The sequence below is a fragment of the Crinia signifera genome, chromosome 3 (assembly GCF_055691185.1).
Source record: "Crinia signifera chromosome 3, ASM5569118v1, whole genome shotgun sequence".
NCBI classification, from domain to species: domain Eukaryota; kingdom Metazoa; phylum Chordata; class Amphibia; order Anura; family Myobatrachidae; genus Crinia; species Crinia signifera.
This window is the reverse complement of record NC_139219.1, coordinates 170,442,238-170,461,730: the sequence shown is the minus strand read 5'-3', so window position 1 is coordinate 170,461,730 and position 19,493 is coordinate 170,442,238. Positions and strand designations below refer to the sequence as shown.

The window sequence follows — 19,493 nt, the reverse complement described above, 5'->3', positions numbered from 1 at the left end:
TTCCATACCTTTTTATGGTTAAAAACTCGTCTTAAATGATCCTCCTCAATAAAAGGCAGCTGCAAAAAGGGAGATTTGAACTGTTGGAGGCCTTGTACAGTCATCTGACAGAGCTTCATGCAGTTCTCCAGAGAGGACAGTGATGGTGGTCTGAGTTCCCTCTCTTCAGAATGAGAAGAAAATGGAAGACAACATAATGATATGTATGAGCTAGAAATATTACACAAGGATAGAAGACCCCAAGCTGGCTAGAAGAATGTTTGCAAGCAATGATTTTTGCCAAAGGTATTGATACAAATGTCCTGTTAATACTTTTTTTTTCTATCCCAAAAATAGCTTACCAGTTATCAGTGAAGCGGCTTAAGCATTAATAGTGGCAACATCACTAGTCTTACCTTCGCGACTACGAGCCATGATTATCAGTTGGCATATAACATTAACCATTTCTTGAAGCAATGCTGGGCATTTCTTTAAAATAAACTGCTGATCTGGAAGACCACACAAATTTTTTTTTATTAGCAATGGGAAACGAATGGAATTAGTGGTTAATTTCATAGCCAGCAACATCAAACGCCTCACCTTCTTTTAGGATATCTGGAATTTGCATCCGTGACAGGTGAGCCAGTAAAAGAACCCTGGCCTTAAGACTGTAGGGACAGGTTAACGGAGGCTCATTCTTTTTCAGGTTGATGCTACCAATTTCTCTTATTAACTAAATGAAAAAATAAAAAATGTAATGTTAGCACACAAATGCATTGTTTAACCCTTTGAGTGACAAAGTTGCTGTGAGATGTGCAAAATAGTCAGGGTCATAAGTCGAGGAATATGAATCACTTTAGTTATTGCCGGAAAATGATCTGAAGTCCATTAATTGAAGTTTAGTTAAATATTTCGCGGAAACAAAAAGGTTTGCTGTGAGCGACCCTGGCAATTTTATAGGATATTTTGCACATCCTACAGCAACATTGGCACTCAAAGGGTTGAATAGAGAAAAGTAAATGCAGAGAAGAAGGCTCTTACCTGTGGAATCTGTATATTATCTGCAGGCCTGCTCGTTGCATCCTTATTATATTGTGGATCAAACTCCGAGGCCCCAGCTAACACCATAATTAACCCTAAAGGAGATTTACAGAAATACATACATTCCAAATGAACACAAAACAAGTCTTGGCCACATCTTAATACACCAATAAAAACAATGCAATATTCAATGGAATGTTCATCTTTAAATCCAAGGAGTTTGGTATTCTCTTTAATCAGGAACTCTACATTTTAGTCATCACTATGCATGGAAATTCTCTGGATATACGGTTTTACTGCATTACAGTGCTCATTTAAGATACCAGGTAATTATACAATGAAACCAGGAGTAAGGTTGGAGCCGTCCAGCAAATGTCTCAGCATTAAATCTTTACAGATAAACTAAGCATTTTCATCATAAAAAAAATTCTAAGAGGGCTGGTAGGAAGCTTAAAGCACTCAATATTGGAGTGTACTGTGTGTACGGGCCACCCACCAACCACTGTTACACTCGCAACTAGGTGGGCAAATTTAAATGCCTGTGCAGCTGGGATGTTAGTTACAACTGATCTGGCAGTCAGATCTTTTTTTTATCTGGGTGTATACCCAGATAAAAAAAAGGAGGGTCTAATTCAGAGATGTACTCAAACCTGAACAGACATACTGCACATGTGCATATCTTGTTCTGCAAGATAACATGCCACAGCATGATTGAAGTGCAGTGGAAATGCAGGGGTGTGAAAATTATGCCCTCGAGTAATGTTCTCAAAAGCGGGGACGTCATCCCATATTTTAGGCCTGCCGAGGCCAGTTTCTACATCTGCTGACAGATTAAACGACGTGGACAGTGTGAAAAAACACGGGCTACCCTGAGCATCCCCTCCCCCCATATAACCTGATTATTACGCAGAAGACTGATGAAGGGCTTGTTTATACAAGCTGCTTCCTGCAGCATTAGCATGGGACAGGTGGCACGGCCAGATACACTGAAATGAAAAATAATTTACATTTAATGCAATATAATACCAAACACTCACGTTTCATATCCATGGTGCGGGTCTTGTATACAAAATACGTGTAGATCTGCGTAGTGCGGATAAGGATCTGATCTCCACTGTAACGGATTGATTTATACCACCAAGAACCCTAGAACAACAATTGTTATAATCAATAAGGTTTGAGACGTTAACAGATGCTAGATGCCCATTTCAAGTGTTTTGTATTTATAGAATTTTTCCATCTTGTGTTACTATAAAAATCAGACCTGTAGAAAAAACGCTGTTAATTATAGAATCACAACAAAACCACCATGAAGTCAAGTTTGCCAAAACTGGAACATGCAAAACACATTGCACATTTATTAGAAAGCATCTATATAACAGCTAATTATGACTATGGCAGTGGTAAGTGCATTCTATGTTTTGGCCCTGCACAAGCTAGAAGTACAACATGGGCCTGTGTGCAGTTGAAGAGAAGTCTACCACGAACACTACTGCATTGGGTGCATGGAGGTAATTGCAAATGTATGCCATGATAATTATCAGGGCACACTTGCACCAGCACCATACTAGGTGCTAAATACTAGTCTAAAATCAGGAATAATTACATGCATACACAATTCTGTATTGCCTGCAATTGCACTCGAGATATATGAGAACACCCAATACACACTACAGAGCACAAATGGAATTCACTTGGGAACGGAAATGCATTACCCGTAAATATGGCTCCAGAGCAGAAACACACATAAGGTCCATAAATGACTTTCATTCAACTTTGCATCCAGCTCTAAGCATGTTGTATCTGTGATATCTATGCTCTGCAATATTATCAGCTTTTTTAGACAGGTGCATCAAATATTCTGTCACTACGGTCATGCCTCTGTTGTATTGAGAGCCAACTACTATGAATTAGTGATGCTGATCAGGGACTGTGTCAGCTGGAATGCAAGCAGCGAAACTGCTATGAAAACAGGTCACAATAAAAAAAAAAAAAAAAAATAAATACAGTGGCTGGCACTGGATATCTAGTAATAAAGTTTTGAAAACCTTACTCGAAATGCCATTCCCGGTTCTTGTGTACTTGTTTACAAAAAATAAAAAAATAAATTCAAGTATAATGGTTTACCTTCTGATACAACTAAAGAACACCTCCATGCCAAATAATATAGCAAAGGACTGACTGAGCCTAGTGTAGGCTCGGCAAGAAAGAACCTGCAGAATGAATGTGCAGGCTGAAACATGCACCCACGTGCCTTGAGGGACCTCACCCATTGAAATACTGACAGCTACTATTGTTGCAGAAATGATAGAAAAGTCATCTAGAGGGGTAAGCGGACCTCATAGGGGTTATTTTTATGAGGAATTTTATCGTTTAAAATTGTATAAGGGGTACAGCAGGTGGGAAAATTATACCAAATTAAAAACACGGGTTCTGCTAACAGAGGCTTTTAATGGTATAGGATGGGCATTTTCTCGAATCTCCGTAATTATGGAAATTTCAAAGTGATATGTGTATTAGGCATGAAATGTACAGCAGTTTGAGGCAAATGTGGTAATATCAATTGTACATATGGGTAGGGGAGAGGATAGGTGCATACGAGGAGGCAGGGGTAAGAGGCACTCCTGGGGAAGGCTTGTCTATATTATTGATGAGCCATGGAAGCAGGAGAAGGATGAGCAGTGATAATTCCCTGAAGCCTTCTATCAGAACACACTTGGCCATCATGTGCATTGTACAGCATTACCATTCCCTTACTGAAATGGTGACTGCTCAGTTCAATCTGTCCATCTAGCTAGAACACCCATCACTAACAGAGAGACATCCCGTATATTGTGGTGACCACACTGCATTTCCAAACCAAGGATTTTACCCCCCCCCCCCCCCCCCCCCACCTCCAAGTTAAGAACTCAAAGCAATGGTTTCCAGCATCAACACAATGGAAAACTGAGCATGTGGCCACCAGCTCCCATTGTAGCCAGGACAGACCCAGCCTGTGCTAGGAATGGTGTGTAATACAGCAGATAGAAACTGGACAGCGGCAGACTAAAGTGACCCGTAACATAACAGGAATTTTCCAATATTCTACAGAAAAACAAAAAGTTTGGTAGAGCAGGTAAAGGAGCTACTAGTATCAGCCTATACAGAAGTAACATTTATGACACTTGTACTAGAAAATGTTTGCTGTTAAGAGGATCTTTAAATGATGTCTAGACAATAATTGATAAAGACTCCCCCCCAAAGGCACTGAAATCTAGAAATTTCAACTAGAAAACTAATTTTATTGCATTATATTACACTTTAAATGCAAGACGCCTTACCAGGAACGTGATCTAGTCCATTCAACACACACACACACATAAAAATTTATTATATTACACTATGGTTAATATGGTTCTGAACATGAAGGGGTATTTTTTATCAGCTGTTTGTGTAATTTTACTATTATATACATGAAATTGCATAGGATTGACAATGCAAGGATACCAATGTAGCACTTACCACAACAACTGGAAGGATAACCATAAAGGCGAGCCCATACACAAACAAGACCTAGAACAAAGGCATACAGATATGTCACTTGTAACACAAACATATGTATTAATCTATGAGATTACAGTTCATTTAATGACCGGAAACCCGATTTCAAAACTATTGCAAGAAAACAAACTAATCTATAGAAATAAAAATGTAAATGTTCATTTGTTCAAAATATTAAATCTCCGAAAGTTCTTCACTGATTGCTTTGAAATTTGAACACAACATTGCATTCATATACGCGTATATTCATACTATTATATAAATGAAGTTGCACATCATCAGACTGGAAGATACATGAGCAGCAATTTTCCATACATGTCCAGCTGTTGTTCACTTAACAGTACATCTAGAAAATGGACAATGCATTTATTTCACAGCTGCAAATGTGCAACAAGCACATCAACGGCTACCGCACACATAATTATCGCATAAGCACATACATATGCAATAATTATCACAATAGGACAGCTCTTGCGTTAAGAGCTGTCCTTTGTGTTGTGGCCAGCGAGGTGCAGCGGGTCCTCAGCGGCTCCCCATCCCTCCCTTACGCGGCTGCTGGCTGTAGGGCATGGCTCCGCCTCCCCCTCCCTGCACCCGGAAGGGGGATGTAGGAGCTAGGGAGGAGGTGGCCACTGGTATGGCCAGCACAGCATTGTGCTGCCCGGAAAGAAGTGAGGGGTATCGCGGTAAGAAGCCCATAGGCTTCTACGAAGCAAAAACCTGGTGTGCGGGTTTTCCTGCATATGAAAATGCGGGAAAAACCCTGGTAACAGAGTTTTTAATGGATTTTCGGTTTAGCGCATCCCGACCATGGACAATTATACGTTGCATGTTTTAGAGCAGGCATTCCCAACCATGGTCCTCAAGGCACACCAACAGTGCAGGTTTTAAGGTGCCCATACACGTACCAATTACCCGGTACTTTTTGTGCTAAAATAGCATCGCATCCCATGCACAACATATGCACAACGATGCTATTTTAGCACAAAAAGTACCGGGTAATTGGTACATGTATGGGCACCTTGAGTGATATCCAGGCTTCAGCCCAGGTGGTTTAATCAGAATCCCTCAGATACTAATTAAGTCACCTGTGCGCAAGCCTGGATATCTACAAAACCTGCACTGTTGGTGTGCCTTGAGGACCGTGGTTGGGAATGCCTGTTCTAGAGTCTGCAAACCAGACACTCTGTATACAATGGAACAACAAATATATTGTATATCCACAAGCATCGTAAAATAAACATATTACAAACATGCACGCTTTTCTTTCTTTTCCATTTAACCAGACTGAGCCTCAGCAACGCGTGGCCGGGTACAGCTAGTTAAATCTAAAGAGATAAAATCAGTTTTACTAACTCACCAGCACAGAATTTTTCTGGTCCACAATCCATGCCGGCAGGGCAATGCCAAAATTTGTAGCTTTAAAAAAAAAAAAAAAAAGGAAATGAAATGAGAACACAATATGTATGGAAACATTTATTTATTCAACTAGCAATATTCAAAACTAAAAAACTAAAGATAGATTAATAGGTTAAGATAGTAATTTAAAAAGGAAGTGTGACAGAATTATACTTTATGCTTAGACTATAAAAGTAGTATAGCTGCTTACCCTGTGGTCCATCAGGGTTACCAAATTCTTCCCAATTCTTTCTGGATTGCTCATCTGTTAAGCTAAAAATGAGCAAAAATACAGTGAATCATAATTCAGAGAGACAGAGTATACCAGATTCAAGATGCTATGGGCCGTATATGCAATTGTTGCTGCCCATCCCCACACCAATGTACACCAGCAGGTGGTATTCAATGGTATCCAGGTCCCGCAACTAGCATGCTAACATAATTTCAGCTCGCTAAACAAACCCCCCCCCCCCAGGGATGGCAGATCAGACTTAATTAAGCAATTGGATACGGCCCTATATGTCAAATGCATTATTAACAATTAATTAAACTGTTAACATGCAGACCAAGAATAAGAGTGCTTATGTATATGGTACGGTTTATTATTTACTGGTTACATCACACAGGTTATATCTTCTTGTTATAAGTTTTTTTTTTATGTTGAATTTTATGAATGAATAGCACATATTGAAGACAGAATATAAACAATTATAGATTACTTGCCTCCTAACAAATCAGGTTACAAATCAAGCACACACACACACACACACAAAACAGGTGACTTCTTTTTTGAGCTGAAAGTACCGACATCCAGTAATTGTGACATTTGCATACATAATAGCTGGGCGTACATAACATCCATGTACACCCAGCGATTCTACACCCCCACTGACATTAATTGTTGTGCCTAAAAAAAAAAAAAAGCTACTTGTGTAGTTTCACAGCTGCACTGCCCGCAGATCGCATCATATGCAAATTGCATGCGATTTGCATGTGATGCGATTTAGCACACCCCCACTATCCACATCAGTCCAAAGCATGGCGAGCGCAGCTAGCCCCGCAAGGGGACGTAGTACGCGTTCTCCCGACCTGTTCATACCCCCCCACTATCCACGTCGGCATGGAGTTGATTTTATAAAGTGTGGCGACCGCAGCAAGCCCAGCGAAAACGAGCTCCGTGAGGGGACCCCGATTATTTGACGTGTATTCCGCTGCCCTCGCTACACTTTATAAAATCAGGTCGGGAGGATGCAAATTGCATGCAATTTGCATACTATGCGGTCCGCGGGCAGTGCCGCCGTGAAACTACACCAAAAAAAGTACCAAAAAAAACAAAAAACTTTATAAGTATTTATATGTACGTCTACCCACTTATTTCTGCTACAATTCAGGGTACCTAGGTCAAGGTTTCTTACTTGCAGTGCACTTGATAAATAAAAACCAGCTGACAATTACAAGGTGTTAAGACATGCAAGCCATTTTCTAGAAAGCATGGATTACAATGGGGCTAGTATTGTCAGCAAGCATAGCTCGGTATCAACACTGAGCTGTATAGCTATTAGCATTAAGTAAATATAGAATAGGTCAAAAAAAGGTATGTATAGTAAGAGATTGTAATTTACAATCCAAATAAATGAAGGTGCTGTTTTCAATAATTATATAAAAAAAAAAAAAAAAAACTTATAGATAACTGCACAGAATCTTGTATAACCAAAAATATATTAGAAACACAAATAAAAGCCATTATAATTATGCAAATGATACTAATAAGATAAGAGCATTTATGACTGACCGGGGCTCCATAAAACCTAAAAGTGGTATGAAATGCTTACGCTGCATAAGCCTTCGCTATCCGCATAAACATGACTTCATCTCCTCCTTTATCTGGATGGAATTTCAGAGAAAGCAGGCGGTATTGTTTCTTAATTTCTGAGACAGTTGCACCCTAAAAAACAAACCAACAAAAAGAAAAACCATAAATTCTGCCAGCAAAGAAAAATATTGACAGTAGCCTACTGTGATATTAGCCAATAAATAAATATATATTAACAGGCAAACTCAATTGTTAAAAGGTTACATTGTGCATTCTGTTCCCCCAGCTGTTGCAGATCTGTGATCAAGCTGCAGGTAGCCCAAATTGGAAGCAGTCTAAAGTTTGGAATTCCATGGGGACCATCTTCCTTATGCCATTTGAAGAGGACCTGTAACTTTCTACGATGTGGGTTTATTAAGACTGAGGAACTCACTTTTATACAAAACCACCCTTGCGAGAATGTCAAATGTATTCTTTTCTGTCACTGGACTGGGTACGTAATCGCACCAATTAGGATCCCAACAGTCTGAATACAGACAGTGGGATCCTAACAGCAAACTCCCAATAGATTGCAGCAAGTATTTTTTTTACCCTACCCATAATCTAAACCCACCCATTCCAGAACCTAACCTCCCTCCTAACACCTTTACTTACCTCGGAGATCCGACGGTACTCTAACCATCAGGATCCCGCCAACATCGCCTTTACATTACTGACCCATTGAGTAACGGGAATTGGATACGCCTGTTTGGGGCTGTTGGGTGGGATGGAGAAACGTTGGAAATTAGTAAATGTATTGTATTCCTAACTTCCCAATGGTCTGAAGATTTCCCTTCTTATTCTGCCTCCATTCAACCTAGATTCTTTTTACGTTCCTTACTTTTTATGTATGATGTGCTTCATAACTTTGCAATGTGTGGAGATTATAAAGAACTCAAGTGCAATGTCACGATAGCCCTGACAACATTACTTTACTTTTAATGGCCAAAACTGAACAATTAAATTTCAAGGTTTAGTGGACCTCTAACGTACAGAACATTTACAAATTAATCAATGAATTTAGTTACTTACCGGATCCAAGCCTAGCACTTCATATGGGTTGTATTCTTGATATTCTTTATCTGTTTTGGAAACTTTGTAGGCAAGAAAAAGGAATAATGCCCATCCAATCAGCAATATTATTTTCCTGTTCAAATATACATAGGGAAAACATAAATAACAATCTGAAACAATGCAGAAGACCAGTAACTCTCAATGCTCATACACCGCTACTGCCAACTAAACATATTAATACATAGGTAACATCCAATTCGGAATGAAAGGTGTGAAACAGAAAGTAACCATTATAGCACAACTATTATTACTCAGATACAATAACTGATACCAGAATACAAGAAATGCAGTTGTGGGAAATATCACAACTTAGGAAGCCCAAATAACATGAAGTACTATGGGGCAGATTTATTAAGCCTGGAAGTGGAAGGTGATACAACTCCAGCCAATCAACTCTTAACTCTCAAGTTACAGGCTGAATTTGAAAAAGATCAGTTGGGAGCTTGCTTGCTAGAGCGTTATCTTTTACATTAGCTCTTCATTAGGCTTAAAACATCTGCCCCTATGTACCGTATTCAATTCTTGCCGCCTGTCCCTGCTTCCATACATGCCCGCTGGCAGTATTCACCTGTTTCAGGGGCAAATGGGACATTTCACATTGCGCCCATTAGTTTAGTTGGGTTTAGCCGCTGTTTACAGCTAAACCCAACCATTATGAGTTCTATATGCGTGAATAAAATTGGCATTTAAATATTGCCCCATAAATTCCACTCGCTTTAGATGGGACGCGATACAGTATATCAACGGAATACGGCCTTATGTGTCTTTGCATACGGATTTTATGCTGTTTTATAAATAAGTAACTACAACATTTAAAAGGGATTGGTGCACCAGCATTAATAAAAAATAATTATGAAATACATTTTTAAGAACTACCTGCTAATCCTGACAGACCGGTAAACACTAAAACATCCAACATAGATTTCTGGCCTCCTAAAATACAACCCTTATTTTTGCAGTGGATACATATTTTAACCTGTAAGCAAAATGAAGTTCCTGTTCCTAAATAGTATATTTTTTGCTATCCCATGCCAAAAGTGATTATTTCTCTTTTGCACTATTATTTGATTGCACTTGTTCAAGCTGCAAAGCACGTGACACAATATAGAATATTCCATCAGAATATGACAGAAGTGACAATATTTCTATTATTCACTTTAATTATTGCTTTGCAAACTGTTTGCATATTTATTATTTTTTAATTAGTAACAGTAATGTCTACATCAGGCATGGCCAACCTGTGGATCTCCAGCATGCCCTGCCATAAAATTTTGCTACTAAAGAATGCTTAAACTGTGGCAAGGCATTCTGGGACATGTAGTTTTACAAGATCTGGTCTACATCATCATATAGGTGAAAGTTACATTTAAAGACTAAGTTCAGCTTCCATGGTACTGGGAAAGGATTAAACGGGCCACTTCTATTATTAAGGCACAAGGCAAAATCATGCATATTATATGAAGAGGAGGGAAAGAGATAGGAGGGCTAGGAACATCCTGTGAAACACTGAATTGTTGTCATTAAGAACACTGCAGATGCACGGTCAGCGCAGTGTGCAGGGTATATTTAGCCTGAACACCTTCGGGCAGGCATGTCCAAACTATGGCCCTCCTGCTGTTGTGAAACTACACATCCCAGCATGCTTTGCCACAATTTTGCTATTAGGGAATGCTAAAAATATGGCAAGGCATGCTGGGATGTGTAGTTTCCCAACAGCTGGAGGGCCATAGTTTGGGCATGCCTGCCTTAGGGAGGCAGTTGTGTTTCCCTGTACAGGAACATAACTGGTCTGCCATTTGAATGTGGAAGGCTGTTAAAGAGCACCATGATCTAGAATGCTTATAGATCCTAAACATTAAGATAAAAAACACTAATACATTGCTATTAATAAAAAGTGCACATAAATAAAAAAACACATCACTTACTTTAACGTTGGAATTATATTTTGTTGTGGTTTTATAGACCTCAACTGATACCATAAACAGCTTCTGTATACATGGCGTATATTTTTCAGTCGAACGTGTTCTAAATATAAAGAGAATAAAAGAAAAAAAGAACACATCAGAAAGAAATTCAAAATAAAGAGCCAATACTCATTTAATGTGCGTCGAAGACTAGTGAAAACAAGTCCAAAAAATAATGTAAGTGAAAGAACCTGTACGCACGTGTTTGCTTGACATCAATTTCAATGTTGATGCAACATTAACATTTTTTAGATACCCAATTGTACAAGGCCTTTAAGAATACAAGTCAATTTAGTCAAACTACTGAGCAATTTTTAATTTTTACAGTATACCAATAATGCAGATCTCAACAAAGAGTATAAGGCTGGGCACACACCGAAAGACTTTCCAACCACCCAACTGTGTGGAAGCCAGAGAGTGTTTGATAGCAAATATAGTTGATTGTCATCGGCTCACATACATTACCAGTTTGATAGTTGGAAAGAATCTTTAGGTGCATAAAGCCAGATTTATTCGTTTTTTTGTTGTTTTTTTAACAAAAGTTAAAAAATTCATGATATTTTGACAACCCTAAACTAGAACATTTACTGTATATACTCGAGTATAAGTCGACCCAAATATAAGCTGAGGGAGCTAATTTTACAACAAAAACTGGGAAATGTATTGACTCAAGTGGAACCCTCACTCGAGTATAAGCCGAGGGGGGCTTTTTCAGCATAAAAAATGTTCTGTAAAAGTAGGCTTATACTCGAGTATATATGGTATTCTCTTTAAAAATTGTATGTAATATTGAATTGAATATCCAACATTATCTTGTAATAAAGTTATAAGGATGTGCAAAGTTCACTGTGGCTTCAGTTCACATAACATTCTGTTAAAACATCTTTAAAGAAACTTCACGTAAAGCTCTTTGCAATGGTTATAATTATCGTAGCAATTATACGAGATGCCTCCCTAAATGCACAGAACAACTGGAGCAGGAACATCTGTCGGCAATTTTTAGATGTGCCAGACTACTAAATGATCTTTCTAGTGACACATTTACATACAAAACAGGTTCAACTTTACACCACCAAGAAACTCTTCAAAAAACACAGAAATGGCAGAATTTTTTTCTGCAAAAAGCATAAAATTTGGAGTCAGTAAATGGAAAATGGCAATTATTTTACTATTACATGAAAGCAGTAAAAACTGGAGCATGTGTTGTCCTCAATATCCATATGTCTGATGGACAGGTCAGCAGGTCTACACAATATGGCCTCCACGGGTTTTTTGGGGATATTTCTCTTCTTATTCATAATTTATCATCCCCTTGGACTGAAGTATCGAGCGTGAAGGAGGAAACGAATTAGGGTTCAGGTGTTGACATGAACACCAAAAAGAAGTGAAACACTCACGTCAACCCTTGTGTGTCAACATTTTGCAAGTGTCAACCATGTACATGCCAACCTAATATATCACACACCCACTAAGTATGTTCTACAATTTCGGGTGGCTTCCTCTGCCAGGCACACAAGCATAACAAGATTAAAGATCTTTATCTTGCCAAGGCATAAAAAATATAGCAATAACATCTAATAAACAGTACATATGCAATTCATAACATATAATAGTGGTTTTCCAGATAACAGAAAAGTGCATAGTGTTAAGATACACAGGGTCTAATTCAGAGTTACACGTAAGCCCAATATTTGATATCTTTAGATCTGCATATGCATAGAAACCACACTATGCATGTGCAGACCAGAAATGTTGCTTGCAGTGTCATGCTGCAGGTATTTGGATGCAGCGACAGGAAGTGCCGGGGTGTCCAACAGACATCTCGGTATGCCAAAGTAATTGGTTATATCCTTGGGTGCTACTGGCCACATCTGCATGATTTAACCAGACATTCAGGAGTAATCTTTAAGTTACAACGCCCAATGGTCACGCACAGGGCATAAAGTGGTCATGGGGGTGGGGGTACTCATTTCTCTATGCCACCTAAATAAGCACTGGGAGAATATACAAACGCTTTACAGTTAGGGCCATGATCTTGACCTCAGTGCTGTGAGTAGGTAATGCTAATCACTACCCCGCCGTGCAGGTCCACATACCGATACATTACATAGCACGTCAATGTAAGAGCTGTACAGCATAATTCAAGCTCTTTGGGTGGAAGTAAATAGTTTATTTCAGTATATCAGATCTCCCACCTAAAGTGATGGGAGATCGGAAGGATGATATTCAAATTTGCCGATTGTGCCCAGACAGCCCAGGTCAAGCTGTGTAAAATAACTGAAAGCAAACAAAGTGCTTGGCATAATGTGAAAAGTGCCATATGGGTTCCCAACTGGACCACTTTTTGCTCATTTCAGCTCACCACCTCTGGTAGGCGGCAGAAGACAGGCAGGTACAATGAGCAGTTTGCCCTCCAATTGGAACCACAACTGAATTGCTATGTCAGGCACCCAACACTGATAGCTACCGGCAGAAAAAAAAAGGATTGCATTCTGACCTTATCTTAAGATTCTTTTGCTGCGCAGAATGTGTGGGGTGACTACAGCTGTTACTGATGTAGAGGAGGAAATAATTTATTGTTTACTTTTAGTTCTGTATTTACTCAGCTAAATGGGAACACCGGTATAGGAATAAACAAATTATTTTACAATGTGTATTAGTACATTACAATGTCCATGTTTCGGTAAAATAAGTAGGTATTTATGAATATCCAAACCGTGAAATACAAAAAAAAAAAAAAAAAAAAAATGTATTTACTACATTATCTGGTTTAGAATGGAATATAATAATAATTTATTGTCACTACAACTTTAAAAAATGTAAAGTGAAATTCACAAGGAAGAAAAGAAGAGAAGAAGAAAATACTCATATTCAACATTCATATATCACAATTCAAACACAAAATAACAGATGGGAAAAAACTGTTCCACAACCGGCAAGTACGGCAACTCAAGCACCTGTAACGTTTCCCAGAGGGCAACAGGGAGAAAAGAGAATAGCAGGGATGACTAGGGTCTAAAATGATTATTTTAGCCTTCACTTTCCCCCTTCTTAAAAAAAATGTCTGCCATCCTAGGCAAAGGTTGGCCAATGACCTTTTCAGCAGCCCTAACTATCCTATCTAGGGATCTACTATCAGAGCACTTTGAAACAAGGAAGTATATGATTTAGACTATTTCCCACCAGAATATAACTGCAAATATCCAAAATCAAGAAACACCCTTAAAATACACAAAACTGGAAATTTAGATTATATATTGTGCTGCCATTTGGCAAGTGTGTAGGTCTTGTGTGTAGGACATACCTTCAGACCTGAGTCTGCGATCCCCTCCTGGCGGCGGCAGGAAACAGGGGTCGCATGTGAAAGAACCTCATGCCACTGATCGCATGTGATCCTGCCGCCTGGGAAGGTCTGCTCGTGGGGGATCGGATGGCCATACACTGCTGCAGTGTATGACCAGCTTTAGTTTCACAACCTGTGAGAAGTGTACCCAAAAATAATAGCTTTTGATATGTATTTTACCCTAGAGTGGAACATGCTTCCAAAGACAAAACCTTATTGGAGAGAGGGTCTCACTTAAACTCAATGCGAGAAAGCCAATTGTCCATTTCCTCACACATTGTTTAAAGCCGCGTACACACTATGTGGTAAAGGCAGTCAGCGATATCATTAATGATTTCCTTTGAACTGCCTGGAGCTACAAGTGAACAATATAAAGCAGTGCTTTTTAAACTCGGTCCTCAGGACTTAACGCCGGTCATGTTTTCCAGGTCACCCAACAGGTGTAGTCATTATTGACTGAAACATTTTAAAAGATCCACAGGTGGAGCTAATCATTTCACTTGATTCTTTGAGGAGACCTGCAAATCATGCACTGTGTGGGGTCCTGAGGACTGACCTTGAGAACATGTGATATAGACAATGATTTCAAACAATAAAGATTAAGATAAATTGTAACTGGCCATCTTGTGTTATGAAAAATGTACCTTAGTCATTTATACACAATGACCTATATGCTCCTAGACATAAACAACAAATGCAAAATTTGACTGCATGTACAGACAAGAAAAGGGCACAACAACCCGGATGAGCCGATGTGGTTATCGCTCGTACGCAATATGCATGATATTGTTATTAATGTCGTTACTGTGCATATCTTCTGCCTTGATTGCATGATGTGTACTGGGCTTTACATGCCTTAAGTGCCAATAGGAAGGTATACTTCAAAGAGAACTGGAACTATAGGTACTAAGGGCCTTATTCTAGTTCACTCTTTCTGACAAAATCCTTCTTAGATGGACAAAATCATGTGCACTGCAGGGGGGCAGATGTAAAATGTGCAGAGAGAGAATTAGATTTGGGTGAGTTATTTTGTTTCTGTGCAGGGTAAATACTGGCTGATTTATTTTTACACTGCAATATAGATCTCACTTTGAAGTAAAACCCAACCCGAATCTAATTTTCTCTGCACAAGTAACATCTACCCCACCTGCAGTGCACATTGTTTTGTCCATCTAAGAAGGATTTTGACAGAAAGAGTGAACTGGTGTGATGTTAAATGGGTTACCGGGGCCAGCAAACCGGTAGCAAGACGGCAATATGAACCAGTAAAATAGAAGGGTTCTTACCGGTTCGTTGCCATGTTGCTTACGGTGTGATTAATCGAGTGAACCATTTCCCATTCACACTAATATAGAAGGCAGTGCTTGGAGCAGCACCAGCTCTAAGCGCTGCCTCCTCCCCAGATGATGCTCCACCGCTCTGCCACACCCCCGCATGATGTCAGCAAACCGGCAATTATGCTGGTTCGCTGAAGCGATCTGAACCAAAGCAAATCTGTTGGATTATTATCGGCTTGATAACTAAAGTGATCAATGAGGTTTAAGCAGTGGGTACAGCTGCATTAGATTTTGGATAACTTGATACAGTAGCTCATAATTAACTAATTTTTTTATTAATTCAGTAAACACTGACTTGAGCTCACAGATAATGACATACAAAAAAAGGTTTGTTTTAATGGCAATAGATAGAGTCCTAAGATCCAAACAGTTTTGTTTTTTTAAGATAAATCAGTAAAATCATTCTGATTTTTACAAGTAGCATGCTGGAACACTGTCAGCTAGCTGCTCACACCAAACAGTTCAACATTCATTTCTGTTGCCACTGCTGTTACTGTTTACTAACAATTTTCTCTAAAATAATATGTAAAAGGGTGTTTTCATAATTGCAGTGTTGAATATCCTGGGAAGGGAGCTTTCAGACTGCATGCCAACCAGGGTTAGAGCCATGTTCAACCCTGGTCAAGACCAGGGTTCAAATGCAGGGTTGCTGGACCCGGGAATTTTCACAGTGGCGCTTGGAGATACAAGAACACGGCAGTAACCCAGGTCCAGAGTGTGGTCTGAAAGGGGTATAAGGGGAGTGCTGGCAATGTTTATGTCAACACATGCACGGCATTGGGGTATTTTTCATGAAAAGTACCCCAATAATGCTGTGGAGACCCATGGCAGGCCCATCACAGGGACAGAGCTTCATCACAAGCTCTGTGTCTGTATGAGATAATTGATACATCCGTGTAACATGATTTTTTTGTAGTCACACCCCCAAATAGGTTACTACGAGGGAAGCGATGCTGCCCGATGTATCAATTTTGTGCAGCATCGCATCAGATCTCACAACTACCGGCATTCTGAGATGGTGGTAGCCTATTGTAGCCCACTTACCGCATCGCCAGCAGGGTAGGGCTGTCAGCGGGGATCAGCGCTAACTGCACATGTGCAGATCCCCCGGGCATCCGGCATAGAAGATTGCAGGGACGGGCTCCTTTTGAAGCCCCTGGTCCCTGCATACCACAATAGCATCACATACTGCAATGCGATCCTGGCCAGTAAGATCACGGCCAGATTGCACTGTATACGTGATCCATAGCATATGGGCCCCTAAGCTCATCTTTCCAGTTATTATCGTCTTCTAGGTCTCATTTAAACCTACCAGATCATGGGTAGCTACACAAAGGCTGATAAAAACACTTTCATACAGAGGCCACATACACTTTTCCCACTAGCATCTACAGTGATTCTTCTTAAACTGGGTTCTCAGGACCCCAAACGGGCCAAGAGGCAACCCCCATCCACCCCCTCCGGTGATCCCTGCTAGACCCCCGCAGCGCATCAGCCTAATGATTATCCGGTGTCTCTACTCCCAGATGGCTCCAGTGAGTATGCCTAAAATCTCGCTTGCAGCCCAGCAGATACTACAATAGCTGTGAATGACCATTGACATCTGCACTGTCAAAATCGATAGCTGCAAGTGTCAGAACAGTCAGTGCCTTTGACACTGCTCGGTTCCTGCTGCCGGTCCCCAAAACTTGCCGTCTCCCTGAAGCGGAGACAGGCAGGGTCCCGCCGCCAGCCACCGACCGACTGACTGGGACGCTCGTGCCACCCAGTCTAATGGAGTCCCTTCTCCATTAGCACTCACCAGCGGGGAGGTTCTGGCGAGCGCCGGTGATGAAAGAAAGAGAGGGGCTCCATCTGTAGTAGTATAAAGGAAAGAAAATCCAAAAATCTAACATTGCGTACAAATCCAATGTTGAACCATCTGTAGGGCTGTGAAGAAGAACACACAGCACTTATACCAATATGAAATTCTGGTATAACTTTAATGATGTTCTGAAGCAGATTAGTTATGCTAACCCAGGGGGTCCTATGTTCTGAACGTGATCCCAAACATCACACAGCTGCTGAGAACACAAAGCAAACACAGGTGTGCTGTATGAATGTAAACTTGTTAAAACATTAGTAAGCAACTGTTTAAGATAAATAAAATGTATATATATTGTCTGCATAATAATTGTGTTGCTATATTCTTGTCATATTAGGTTCAGGTCTACACACTAGCAAGTGTTTCTTCACCATTTCCACTGATCTAGAGATACATGGATCACATTGTGTACTAGTGATGCACTGCTGGCGAGAACTGATCTCAGATTTACTAGGTAGAATGTTATACAATTACACATTATAGGAAACAAGGCGTCACTGGGAAAATATATACGTTGTATGCATTAGATGTAGTGTGAGCAAGGAGTGGAAGATAACACATCAGTGTGACCCCTGTGTACTATGACCATATGCATGAATAGGAAGACGTGTAGGTGGTGGGGAGCTGGGGCAGCGGCTTGCAGCCCTTCCCATAGGCTGACAGCAGGAAGCGACCTACACATGGGGTAACAGGATATTAGAGAAGGAACCGGCGCGGCCTGAGTAACCCCCACACAGCTGTGCGGCTACACACCACGATACCCGGCACTGCCGTACCCCGCTACACAGCCGAATAGCGCCCCTGTCGGGCACTCACCCGAGTTCTGGTCTCGGGGCCACAGGTAATATGTGGCCGGGATGACGATTAGCCCCACGAATGAAGTCAGGAAGTAGAGGAACGTGTTGCCGCTGTCATCATACTGAAACTGTTGCCCGGCCATGGCTCCCCTTCCTCTCTCCGCCGGGATTTCTGCCGGGAACCGGGACCCTCACGGTGCCTGAGACAAGGCCACTGACCGACCGACGGCCGTTACCCGGCGAAGGCCCCGCCCACCTCCTCCTCATTGACACGCCCACACGTGACGCCATCCCCCAACAAAGCCTCGCGACAGTGGCTAGAGGAGACGTGTTATTTTTTCAAATAAACTTTATTGGAAAGAAACAGACAGTAGCCGGCTGCCGGAGTAACACGGCACTGCTGCTGCTGCCGCTGCTGTCTAGCTATGATCATTATTAAATTGCATGATAGAATAGTGAACACACACAGGTGGTAGGAAGGTGAGGTCTCTCTCACGTGTACAGCTTACTTCTGCTGTGCGGCAGTGATTAGTGTACTGTCGGGATACATATCCCGCTAGAGACCAAAACGTGTAACGTTATGTCGGGGTCAGTATCGTACCTCCCAGAATTACCTTCTCCAGGAGGGACACAATGCTCTGTTACTGGACTTTCCTCTTACTTTATGATTGTCATCACCTGTGTTGACCAGGTTAAGCGATACGAAAGGTGTATTAACACAAGGTGATGGTAATCATACATTAAGATGGAAGTCCAGGAGCAATGAATTTTGGAGGTTATTCTGGTTGATTCGCAAAAGTAGGAAATTCACAGTTCATGATTCAATGCCGTTTGCATGCATTAATGTCCTCCGCCCCCCGCACGGCGAGTTTCCCTGCACGCATGCGAATGGATATTTTACATAAACATCCATTCGCAGTTTGCATGCAGGGAGGAAATCATTCGATGGTTGCTGACCATTGAATGTTATGCGCTGACCGCACTGCCGCTCGGGCAGTGCGATGTGTAGCCATAGGCTACAACGTCCTATCGCCACAATAGAATGGCGATAGCCCAGGGCTGCGATGCCGGGCTGCCCGATGTTGATACATCGGGCAGCTTCGCATCCCCCATAGAAACCTATGGGGGATGCAGCCGGCGGCGCTGCAGGGAGGATCGCAGCAGGGATCGGAGATCCCTTCTGCGGTCACCTTTAATACATTTAATACTTAGTATTTGCGGCTAAACACGTTTTCGGGGATTTAGCCGCAAATATTGCTTGATAAATGGGCCCCTTAGAATGTGTAATTAAGAAGGTGGAAGAA

At 40.9% G+C, this 19,493-nt stretch overlaps 1 protein-coding gene across 1 annotated transcript in view; it reads right to left on the bottom strand.

The window, feature by feature from the left end:
- SEC63 (SEC63 protein translocation regulator) overlaps positions 1-18,467 on the bottom strand; it is a 47,534-nt gene extending 29,067 nt beyond the window's left edge. Inside the window, exons 1-12 of the mRNA XM_083176937.1 lie at positions 18,209-18,467; positions 10,810-10,909; positions 8,843-8,957; positions 7,791-7,903; positions 6,170-6,231; positions 5,921-5,979; positions 4,522-4,572; positions 2,058-2,166; positions 1,021-1,115; positions 580-712; positions 396-488; positions 9-163 (exon numbers count right to left, since the gene is read on the bottom strand). Of these exons, the coding sequence (XP_083033063.1) occupies positions 9-163; positions 396-488; positions 580-712; positions 1,021-1,115; positions 2,058-2,166; positions 4,522-4,572; positions 5,921-5,979; positions 6,170-6,231; positions 7,791-7,903; positions 8,843-8,957; positions 10,810-10,909; positions 18,209-18,332 (1,209 nt within the window). The 5' untranslated portion in view covers positions 18,333-18,467. The remainder of the gene's footprint in view (positions 1-8; positions 164-395; positions 489-579; positions 713-1,020; positions 1,116-2,057; positions 2,167-4,521; positions 4,573-5,920; positions 5,980-6,169; positions 6,232-7,790; positions 7,904-8,842; positions 8,958-10,809; positions 10,910-18,208) is intronic.
- Between the last annotated feature and the right edge of the window lie 1,026 nt (positions 18,468-19,493).